The sequence below is a fragment of the Centruroides sculpturatus genome, unplaced genomic scaffold, assembly GCF_000671375.1.
Source record: "Centruroides sculpturatus isolate CEXI.00-Female unplaced genomic scaffold, Cexi_2.0 scaffold765, whole genome shotgun sequence".
NCBI lineage: Eukaryota > Metazoa > Arthropoda > Arachnida > Scorpiones > Buthidae > Centruroides > Centruroides sculpturatus.
The window spans coordinates 303,961-317,243 of NW_019384996.1; the positions used below are offsets into that span (position 1 = coordinate 303,961).

The window sequence follows — 13,283 nt, forward strand, 5'->3', positions numbered from 1 at the left end:
ACTTAAATACTCTTCTAACGAAATATATTTTATAGATTGAAATATTTGGCAATTTACTTTAAAAATGTGCGATATCAGCTAAGATTCTATTAACATATTGGGAATTTAACATAACGTCTCTTTCCCTTTAAAAAAAACGAAAAGAAAAAAAATTTACGTGGAAATGAGCCAACGAAAGATAAATTTAGCTAGAAAGTTGTTACGTTAAATTACACCCTGATATAATTTACGATACGTTGAAATGTATATTTTCTCGAAAGTTAAGACTGGTTCTTACTAACAAATGTTAAGATTCGAGATTTCATTGTAATCTACTATTTTAACCATCGTCTACGGGAAACGATGGATATTTTACAAGGTAGGTTAGTATTTCTAATTTTTTTAAAAACTCATTTACGAATAATTCTAAAAATATATAATGAATAAGCTATTCATTGTTCTGTTAATAAGCATACTTTTTGTAGTGTTTCGTAACTTATGCTGTATTTGTCTTTAGATTTAAGAAAAAGAATTGGAGACACATTATTAGTACAAGTAAATTTTGTGAAAATGAATTATATAAGTGTATAATTTAAGTAAAACTTTCATTTGCTTAAGCAAATAAAGTTTATGAAAATATCCGTTCCTTTGTAATAAGCATACAATAAACTGCAGTTGTCAATGCCTAATTTTTGTTTAGCAAAGAATTATCGAATATTTTTTAAATTATTTTTTAATATGAAAATGCTGTTGAACTTCTAATGAACTGAAAAAATAATTTCTTCAAGAATAATATTTCTTATAATTTATTTTAAGTTTATGTGAATTTTCTCCGAATAAAGAAAACATATAATATACATTGCTTAGAAATTTAATCATGTTATTACATGTTATGTATATTATCAAAAATCCATAGATCAAACAATAAAATGTATAATTATAATACTATTTTAAAATAATTGTACAATCGTCTTCTAATATATCGTAATAAAAATGTATTATATCGATTTGGTAAATATTGGAAAAATTGAAAAATAATTTTACTTTTAATCTTTTGTAATAATTCTATCGACTATTTTTCATCTTTAATAGAGTATTTTATACTTAATCATAACGTATAGACAATTTTCCTTAATCAGTTTTCCAGTTGAATATTAATACAGTATACCAGTATAAATAAAATTTTAGAAATTATATCATCTTTCATGTTCTCTAAGATATTATATAGAGTGTATCTGAATCCCGATCAGAGAATTTGCATACATAAACTACTCGTTCAGAGTAAAATAAGTAAAAAAGTTCTAGTAAACGTGGATCCTAAAAGCATCTGTTTTTAAAATAACTGTTATTCAAAACAACTTTGTGTCAGTGGTGCAGGCTGATCTGTTAACCAAGCCTCACACTTTTTTGTTACTTTCAAGGCCCATGTTTACTACAAACTTTTTTACTTATTTTCAATTTTTGTCACAAATTTTTTTAATGTTCAAGTCGTAAAAACCTTGATTTAATCATTAAAAATTCAATTAGTAATTGTTTTAAATCGGATAGTTTAGATTAAAAAAATTATTATTCGTCGATCGTATGTAAATTTTCTGACAGGGATTCAGATACACTTGTATGGATGTATGCATATATAACCTATATCTTATATTTTTAAACCAAGCAGCTATTTTCTCAATTAACTTTCGGTGCTAATAAATTGCAAAAGAAAATACATTTAAGAAACAAAAAACAGGAAATTTAGCTAACGTAAATAAAAAGTGAAATTAATCAAATTCAGATGTTGTTGCCTCAATGACATGGTTACGATAATCTTATCTAAGAATTTTTTGAATAATAACTTATTTTGAAGGTGAAAAATAGAATTCTTGCCCAACCAGGAATATAATGACACCATGATAAATGGTGACGCACAGCATGGTCATCAAGTTGTCAGAATTTAAGCTTATTACATATTTTTCTAGGCTTACATAAATGTAATTCTTTATGTAAAGAAATATCTCGATTTTAAAATATAGGTGTAGATATAATCAATACATTGTAAAAACAAAGAACAAGTAACATTTATTAGGAAACATACGCATTATACCGATATGCTGATATAATTATATTCTGTTCAAAGTGTTATTTAGTTTAAGTACTCTCTTAAAACGTTCCCAGTAAACAAGTAAATACTTTAAAAAGTATGAGAATATTTGTTTTCAAGATTATTGGTTTTATGTTTAATATCAATCGTGATTTTTGTTAAATTTATATGTTAAGTTTTTGGAAGATGATTTATCTCGTCGTGTAAGTAAAAATATTATATGATTTTTTATTGTGATATGCTTAAAAATAATTAATTAAAATAATCACCTGAGCATGGATTTTCGACTTTCATTCGACTCTCTTCTTACTCGAGATCTATTAACGATATCGGTATTCCTAATATCACTAAGAGTTGCACTAGTTGTCATTTTCGACGTTAGTTTTTTCAATACGTCGTCCATTGATCTTCGACTTCCCGTTTTGCTTACTGCTTCTGATGACATATGACTCATTGTTTGTCCCGAAGTCGTTATTGGACGTTGATGAGCATAATCTGTACTCTGACATCCCTCAGAATCATATTCTGAATCTGTAGCTGTTTCCGATCGAGCTGAAGACGAGACGCTTTGAAGTAATCTTTGTTTACGATTGGACATTAAAGTATTTGGTCTTTCGGCTCCATCACTCGTCAAACTGTCACACGAATCGACGTCGCCATTATCGACTCTAATGCAATATTCGTCATCGTCGTCGTCTTCTAGGTGACAAGACAAGAGTGGATCATCTTCGTCTGGATCTTTCTCTTCGTCATCCATATCCAAACCATTTTCGCTGTCTAACCTACCACTCACAGAACAATTGTTTAATTCATCTGTTGACAATTTGGTAGGAGGGCTTTTCCGTTTAGAGGACATCCTCCTGTAAGAAAAATAATTACTATTATAATTGTCAATTTTGCAAATATAATTAATAATTTTTTAAAAGAAAACATTATTAACATGATATATGTAAATATAAATTAATTAATATAACGCATACTTCATTTATTTTAAAATTTATTTCCATCTGATCATTTTTTAATTTATTATAGCGCTTATATCATTTTAATTTGTGGATTTAAAATACATTAAAATATTTTAAAATATATATAATATTTAAATATCAGTACTATACATCAATAAAATTATTTTTTATGATAATAAATGTTTTAATATATTATTTATAAACAATTTATTAGTATTAAAAGTAGGTTGAAACATTCAATTAAGAGTTTTCATGAAAAATGTAATTTGTATCGCTTAAATCTAACCGTGTTACGCATAGCTCACGGGCACTGGACAATAAAGGATACGAGATAAGCGTTTAGAACTAGTATACTACATTAATTCAAAAGTTACAGTAACATTTGTCAAAAATAAATAAAAAAATAAGGAAAGTTCAGTTTTATTTTATGAATTAAACTTTGATAATTTGACGTTTAAAAGTACGGAAGAGAATATTTAAAGTAAAACGAGAAAAATTAACAATTATGATTAAAGGTTACAACTAATAAATATTCTGACATATTTGTAATATTTTTATGCATATCTTAATTATAATAATCTCCACATTTGATTTCATAACAATTATTACAGTTTTCAAAAGTTTAATGGAGGAAAAAATCAAAATGAAAGTAATTCTATGAAAGAATAAAATCAAAACTTTTTTCCCTCTTTTAAATTCTAATTTTTATCGGTCTTTATTTCTGACCTACATCAAATTTTATTTACTAGTTTTATTCGAATTATTATTTTACTATTCTCTATTATTATTCTGTAGTTGGCTTCAAATAAACCAATCTTTCAACAAGATATTATTAACGTTCTCTGAAAATGAACATTTGAAAGTTGTGTGAATTATGACATGAAACAGATGTCGATAAAATAAGAAAATGATAGGAAAAAATTTGGTAATAAGTAATGCTATCAATTCAGATTGTTAAATTAAATGAATGTGAATAGTGTTAGTGTTTAAGAATAAAATGAATTTATTTATTCAAATCAAATGTTTTTCACATATACGTTACTGAGATCATAGACTTGAAACTTGTATTAATTCGATACAGATGTAAGCTAACGTCTTTGATTTATATAGATACAAATTTATGTTTTAGAAGAGAGATAAGAGTTTAGATTATATATATTATTCAATCACATTAAACTATACAAGTTTTCAAAATTAATATTAAGGGCGTAAATGATAAAGAGTTTTAAACTTGCAAAGCAAAAATATGTCTATCATAATTTGTAACTTTAATAAAGTACTGTATATCAATAATTAATAATAATTTTGTAAGAAGTTATTAATATTTTTCTAATTATAACTCTAAGATGATGTTACAAATGGATAAAACATGTAAAGTAATACGTTTTCAAACGAAATTCCTAATTACTATAACTTGTGAGTTGGCCCACTGTTGTCATGTGTTCTTCAATTATTTAAGCGTCCACTGAAATTTTCAAAAGGTATACGACGATAGTAAATTACATCTTATTCTACAAATGTGTTTCCTTAAATTAGTACAAAAAAAGTAAATATAAGTGTCAAGAAATATCATTTAAAATCATTTATAAATAACAACAAATATTCTGTAAGATGTATATTTATTTGAAATAAAATAAACGAATAAAGTTATTCCATTAGAACGCGTGTTTTCTTTATAAAATATAAAAAATGTAAAAGCTAAAGTCATGTTTGAAATTTATTTTGTGTATAACAATAATGCTTGAAACTCGAACGAAACTCTTAAGGTTGATGGAAAGTCTTTATCAATATAAGTTACTTCGGAATTGATCAAATAATCCAACCGGTATTATATAAAGACGATAGTGGTCCGGCAAAGAAATGGAGAAAAGCTTTTTTTGCTGCATAACTGATTGCAGAGGCGACCAAACCACGCCTCATTAGGAGCATATCCGCTCTACCGACACACCTCATCCATCTAAATACATCAGTGAGTCACAGTTTCACAATATCAACCACAACAGAGACGTATGCGTTTCCCATTTCTTCGCAAATGCGCCACGCATTATGAATGTCATGTTATTTTTTATTTTAAAATGTTTGGTATTGTATAGACTTTGGAGAGTAAAGCGTTACCCGCAGAGTGTTTCAATCGTTTCATTTCAACTCCCCTCTTCAAAACATTGTATAGAATGAGGTAGAAATGCCTGTAAAATTGAATGCAATTTTCCTGACCGAATATATTTATTCTTCGAAAGCATATATTTAGAATACTTTAATGGTCAAACAGCAATTTTACAATTCGGTCTTTTTTGGATTTGTAACAATATCTCTTGGCCGATTCAATATAGTCGATCCAGCTTATATCGGTTAAACAATTTCCAAGATTATTTATATTATTATAAAAATAATAAAACACGGCAAGTTTAAAGTAAACTGCGAGAATTGGATATATTTCTTTTCCATTTTCAGGCGATAAACCCACATTTTTGGCACTCAAAATGGAAAAGTTACCGACCTCTGATTAAATGATTATTTATAATTTTAATACTTATTTCAAAAATTCAACTTTGTGTATTAAGGTAAGATTGATTATAATAATTTACCTTAATTACCATTGTACAATAGGCATATTGATAATTATTGTAAAAAATAATAATTTCAAGAACACTTAACTAGGAAGAGAATATATTTAATTTGGGAAGTGGAAATTTTTATTCGATTTTTAGCAACTTTTATGTTTGTAAAAATAGTTTAATACTTCATATTTCAATAAAAATAAGTATCTAAAAACTTCATTATTATATTATCCTTGGATGTGATTGTAATTTTGTATTATTCGAAATGTAATGAATCTAATATCAAAAAATCCTATATAATTTTAATAATGTGGAAACTCGAAACTAAATTAGATCCAACCGATGTTTGTCCAATTAGATATTAAATTCATTTCATCAAAAAAATCCAGTACTAGCTGGTTGCATATTATAATTTATTTATGAAAATAAAATTCGACTTGTACATAACTAGATCTGCTTTAAAACTTCCATTCCTCTAAATAAATTGCGTATAAAATTCTGAACAAGAATAAGAAATAATATTGTAAGATGAACTCATTTCGACTTAAAATTAATACTAATCGTAATATATCTAAATGAATTAATTATAAAGTAGTCGAAACTGAAATGATAGGGTTAGGTTTAGTAATCTTTAATTTAAAAAGATCAAAAACTATAAAGTTTAAAATTGGGACTGTGTATTTGCTTAATGACTTGTATCGGTTAAATAATGATCAGGATACGAGTGATTAAAAAACTCCTAATCTTTGGTTTAACGATGATTGCCCTAGTGTTAAACAGAATTTAATGCATTCCATTAATTGAGCTTCGGGTAACAATAATAATTATGTTAACTTAAGCTGTTTTCGTGTATTTGATGCAGAAATTTTGTGTATAATTCATCTTAAAAATAAAAATATCCGTATTATATTTTGTTTTTTGATAATTACTTAAATAAATATTGAAATTTTTCAAAAACACGACGATCTTTATTATTATTTTTTTAATTTTTATGTTTTAATTCGTGCAATAAATTTAAAACATCTATTTTCAAAAAAACAAAATTGTTTAGAACATTAAGTATTGGTTGTACTGTACCTATTCATAACTTATGTAGACATTTGAATAACAACATATATAAGTTATTTAAAGATATTTAATATTACGATTTGGTAATTTAAAATTTTATAAATTACAATATAATATATTAAAAATTAATAGCAAACGTCTCTTCCCGTATTTTTGGTTTATAATTTCATTATTATTTAAAACCAAAACGTTCATAAATTCTGTTTGAAACAGTTCTTTTAAAAAGGAAATTTCTTCGAGTCAAATTACAATTTTTGTCGATTGCGATAATGCATTCGCATAAAATTTTATTCTTATTGGCTAATGGAGCGACCGTTATCACATTGGTTTTTCTTAACGGATAATACAGTAGAAGCCTTCGTCAAATTGATCGTCTTTTCGACTTTTCCTTTTTGACAAATTTATGCAAACATTTAGAAAAGATAATTGAAGATGAATTTATCTACATTTATTTAAAATTAATTAATTTTTTTCTTGTATCTTTTCATTGTTTTTTGGTAAGCTTAACATTAAATAAAATGAAAATAATTTTGAATCGAAAAGTGCAACTAATAGTTTAAAAATTAATTTTGTTTGTAAAAAGTATTATTTATAAGTTTATTTTATATAAAATATATTAAATGGCCATTAAAGTCGCGTAAATTCGATAACGAAAGACTTCTTAAATATAACAATCGCCGTACGACTTCAATACGGTAAGTAATTAACGTGATTATAAAATCAGTTTATATAAAAATTTCCTTGCGGTCGAAAATAATATTAAATATATTCATCGTTTACAAGATTTTCGTGAAATAAGTAGGTTATGATATTGGGTGAAGGAGATTAAAACTTCGTTTATTGAATTATTCATTTATTCGATAAATTAACAAGGATAAGAAAAAAGAAAGGGGAAAAAGAACCAAAGAAATGTAGTAAATCGGGTCATTTCCGAGACAAAATTTTCAGAAATTTTAAAATATTTATTTGAATTTTTAGTAATAAAATCATTATTTCGACATTATAGGCCTATAAAGTAATATTTCGTCGAATAAGACAGAAACTGGCATCTTAAAAAAGTAATTGTTAAGTCGAAAGAGAAAAAATATATAATTTCGGATAACGACTCATTGATTTATTATAAGAAAAAGTTATTAAAAAATATTTTTAAAATTGTTTTTAATCCAGAAAAATATCAGTTACTTGGCAATTTGAACTGTTAAGATTATTTGATTTAAAAATTGAATTTCATTTATTATTAAAATTTAANATTTAATTAATGTTCCCAGTTAACTTATTTTTATTTAAAACATTCAGACTATTTGCATATTGATGACGGATTAAAAATTCTAGTAGAGAAGAAGAAATATATTATAAAAAACACATATATTAGTCAGGAAATATTAATTACGGAAACAGCTTTAACAAAATTACAAGTTTTCTACAAAACCTGAAGTTGAAATTACCGTTGCCGATTTTTCTACGTTAATCTGTTAATAATTTATAAGGCGCAAAATTGACTGTGTACAGTATATCATTTAATTATAAAAAGTTTATTTAACTTACATACCGGTTATTATAAATTTCTTTGTTGACTTTTTACGGGTTTTATTTATTTTTAAAATACCACGACTCTTTTAAACCAGAGAAAAATGCAATTTTATATAAGAAAAAAAAATGTATATATTTTAATCAATATTTTGATATACGTGTACTATTTTTATAAATAAACAAATAACTGTGCGAAATTACAATATCGAAATTAAATTATAACAACATTTATATAAAAATGACTTCACTAATGTGAATTAGAAGCAAATTGAAAGATTTTTAAGTTAGAAATCGCATGTAAAAGTAAATAAGAAATGCATTAAATATTTTTTGTTTATTTAAGAAATGCGGAGCCGATATCAATTTTTATTGTAAAAACAGAATTATGTTAAGGGTTTTTGTTTCGTTTGGCATTCTGTCGTCGTTTGCTTGTAAGCGTATTTGGTTGTTTTGTATAAAAGATTGGATATTTGAGTAAAGATTGCCTGAAAAGTTTTCTCGAGATTAATTTGCAGAGTCGGTCGTTTTTGGCGAGAGAAAAAGGCTTAGCAACTTCAGCACGATGAACAAGCAGCAACGCTTTCAAAGTCGTTAGGAAATTAATCTTCCAGTCTGCAAGCGAAGAAGACAAGCCAAACGTGCGAAGGAGAGAGTTGTTGCAGAGAGAGCAAGCTTCTAAATTAAAGACCACAACCACTCGACGAAACATTTACTGAAAAAAGATTAAGACTCCTTTAGAGTCTGAAATTAAAATTAAATCCATGCAAACGCGTGGACAGAGAGTTTGGTCGCTTCCATCCCCTTCCAACCACACTTAAAAGGGGGATTGCGGGGAGTAAAATCCAGTGATTAGCCACCCTCAGAAATGGAAAGTGGAAGGAAACAACTTGGTTCTATTCGGGGAGGAGTGCGTTGGTGGGTCGGAATTATGCGCTTCATTTAGTAATTACGGTGCGAGGGTGAACGAGAATAAGGTGGTGATGTGAAAACACCGTCTGCGTCACTTACGATCTGGTCCGGGGTATGGTTTTGGGGGACGAGAAAATGTCAGTTTTGATGGATGGCTTCCAGCCCATTACTCTACCCAGTCCTATCGCTAGCAGGTGATTGATACAGCTTGTCAGGAGATCTTATTGCGATCAACTCGAAAGTCAGGATTGGAAGGCCAAAAACGCTCAGGTGAAAAGGACTTGTCATTAATGCTGCACTGTCGAAATATTTATCAAAAGGAGACTGGCTTGTCATGTGGCTAACCATAGTATTATTTAACCAACTGAATGGGGAAATTCTAGAAACACATTAATGTCAAAACTTCGTATCGTGTCGAAGATTTAAATCATATTCGCGTTTCTTCTGTAATTTTATATCGAAATCAATCCTTTTTTTTACTCTATATTCAATAAAACTGCATCGTAAGTATTGTAATCGATTTTACGACACGTTTACTTTACTTTTATATAAATTTAAAGTCTTTGTTGCGGAGCGATATTTGTTACGTATTAAACAGTAGAAATTCAAATCATATTTTGCACGGACTACAAAACGAATAAATTTCAAATACATTTCAGAACTATCAAGAACAATTTTTATTTTAATGTTTTATTAAATTCGAATATTAGTGAAATTAGCTTTTCGCATATTTACTCAGATATAACCTCAAATAGAACATGTCACAAAATAAATGTTGATGTGACAAAGGTCAATTAGACCTACTCTCTTGATGTAAAAGCCTAAAAATGCGCCCGACGTCAGTATACAAAATTGGATAGCCTATATCGTATAAATTAGCGTAAATAATCCCGAAAGAATTATTTCTTTTAAAAAATAAATAACTATCAACAAATTTTTAAGAGATTAAATTATGCTGTGCTATATGCATAATAAATGTATATAGTTTTAAAATTACATATATTTAATATGACAATTTTGTCATAATNAAAGATAAAATTTTGACTGCTTTTAATTATTATTTTAAATTTCGATTAATATATATGCGTTATTTATTTGTTTTATCAGATAAAGTACGAATTATTAATTTAATGAAAGTATTGTGTTTCTTATTTTTAGATATTTGCATATTTTTAATTAGGAAATGCAATTTTATAATTAAAATTACGAGAAAATTATTCTTTGCGAGATTCGAGAAAAACAAACTCATAAATGCACAAAATAATTCATATGCAATAATTATTTTGATGAATTAAATACATTGCTTAGTCATTATAAAAATTGAAATTATATTAGAATTGAATTAGTATCAAGCAAAATTGCTTAGATATCTTAATATTTAGACATTATATTGTAGAATTACCGTAAAAATAATCACAATATATTTCTTAAAATAACATATAGGCCTATGTACATTCTTGTCACTTAATGGCTTAATAAAAAGTACCACACAAGGATATATTATTGCATTTCTCATATATGTAAGGCAAATTCCTTATTGCTTAATGTTTATTAAAGGTAAAATAATTATTATGCCATATTCAACTTGTATTTTATATTTAAAGTTAGATTATTTTAAAAGAGATGAAAATAGTTTTAAGGAAAAAAAAATTGTTGGATTTTATTTAATTTGCCTAACCGTCCAAATGCGATATTGGTCGATGCAATTTACAGTTGAAATCAGAAAACTTTCAATATCTCCTCTTATTTATTCGATGACTTTTTCGATTTATACACATTTATATCTTTAAATATATAACGAGAAGTAATCAATTCAGTTCCAGATAATTGACGTTTCTATTCGTTGTATATTAATACAAATTTGAATGTGAACTTATCTCAAAATTCGCCATTTTGCACTTATGGGAATTCGATCAAAATTATACTTAAATACTCTTCTAACGAAATATATTTTATAGATTGAAATATTTGGCAATTTACTTTAAAAATGTGCGATATCAGCTAAGATTCTATTAACATATTGGGAATTTAACATAACGTCTCTTTCCCTTTAAAAAAAACGAAAAGAAAAAAAATTTACGTGGAAATGAGCCAACGAAAGATAAATTTAGCTAGAAAGTTGTTACGTTAAATTACACCCTGATATAATTTACGATACGTTGAAATGTATATTTTCTCGAAAGTTAAGACTGGTTCTTACTAACAAATGTTAAGATTCGAGATTTCATTGTAATCTACTATTTTAACCATCGTCTACGGGAAACGATGGATATTTTACAAGGTAGGTTAGTATTTCTAATTTTTTTAAAAACTCATTTACGAATAATTCTAAAAATATATAATGAATAAGCTATTCATTGTTCTGTTAATAAGCATACTTTTTGTAGTGTTTCGTAACTTATGCTGTATTTGTCTTTAGATTTAAGAAAAAGAATTGGAGACACATTATTAGTACAAGTAAATTTTGTGAAAATGAATTATATAAGTGTATAATTTAAGTAAAACTTTCATTTGCTTAAGCAAATAAAGTTTATGAAAATATCCGTTCCTTTGTAATAAGCATACAATAAACTGCAGTTGTCAATGCCTAATTTTTGTTTAGCAAAGAATTATCGAATATTTTTTAAATTATTTTTTAATATGAAAATGCTGTTGAACTTCTAATGAACTGAAAAAATAATTTCTTCAAGAATAATATTTCTTATAATTTATTTTAAGTTTATGTGAATTTTCTCCGAATAAAGAAAACATATAATATACATTGCTTAGAAATTTAATCATGTTATTACATGTTATGTATATTATCAAAAATCCATAGATCAAACAATAAAATGTATAATTATAATACTATTTTAAAATAATTGTACAATCGTCTTCTAATATATCGTAATAAAAATGTATTATATCGATTTGGTAAATATTGGAAAAATTGAAAAATAATTTTACTTTTAATCTTTTGTAATAATTCTATCGACTATTTTTCATCTTTAATAGAGTATTTTATACTTAATCATAACGTATAGACAATTTTCCTTAATCAGTTTTCCAGTTGAATATTAATACAGTATACCAGTATAAATAAAATTTTAGAAATTATATCATCTTTCATGTTCTCTAAGATATTATATAGAGTGTATCTGAATCCCGATCAGAGAATTTGCATACATAAACTACTCGTTCAGAGTAAAATAAGTAAAAAAGTTCTAGTAAACGTGGATCCTAAAAGCATCTGTTTTTAAAATAACTGTTATTCAAAACAACTTTGTGTCAGTGGTGCAGGCTGATCTGTTAACCAAGCCTCACACTTTTTTGTTACTTTCAAGGCCCATGTTTACTACAAACTTTTTTACTTATTTTCAATTTTTGTCACAAATTTTTTTAATGTTCAAGTCGTAAAAACCTTGATTTAATCATTAAAAATTCAATTAGTAATTGTTTTAAATCGGATAGTTTAGATTAAAAAAATTATTATTCGTCGATCGTATGTAAATTTTCTGACAGGGATTCAGATACACTTGTATGGATGTATGCATATATAACCTATATCTTATATTTTTAAACCAAGCAGCTATTTTCTCAATTAACTTTCGGTGCTAATAAATTGCAAAAGAAAATACATTTAAGAAACAAAAAACAGGAAATTTAGCTAACGTAAATAAAAAGTGAAATTAATCAAATTCAGATGTTGTTGCCTCAATGACATGGTTACGATAATCTTATCTAAGAATTTTTTGAATAATAACTTATTTTGAAGGTGAAAAATAGAATTCTTGCCCAACCAGGAATATAATGACACCATGATAAATGGTGACGCACAGCATGGTCATCAAGTTGTCAGAATTTAAGCTTATTACATATTTTTCTAGGCTTACATAAATGTAATTCTTTATGTAAAGAAATATCTCGATTTTAAAATATAGGTGTAGATATAATCAATACATTGTAAAAACAAAGAACAAGTAACATTTATTAGGAAACATACGCATTATACCGATATGCTGATATAATTATATTCTGTTCAAAGTGTTATTTAGTTTAAGTACTCTCTTAAAACGTTCCCAGTAAACAAGTAAATACTTTAAAAAGTATGAGAATATTTGTTTTCAAGATTATTGGTTTTATGTTTAATATCAATCGTGATTTTTGTTAAATTTATATGTTAAGTTTTTGGAAGATGATTTATCTCGT

The 13,283-nt window shown here is 26.3% G+C and overlaps 1 protein-coding gene across 2 annotated transcripts in view; it reads right to left on the reverse strand.

Moving 5' to 3' along the window:
- LOC111633133 (transcription factor Sox-13-like) overlaps positions 1-13,283 on the reverse strand; it is a 126,866-nt gene that overhangs the window by 53,715 nt on the left and 59,868 nt on the right. For both annotated transcript variants that reach the window (XM_023377666.1, XM_023377665.1), the window contains exon 2: positions 2,335-2,925. In XM_023377666.1, coding sequence (XP_023233434.1) covers positions 2,335-2,925 — 591 coding nt within the window. The remainder of the gene's footprint in view (positions 1-2,334; positions 2,926-13,283) is intronic.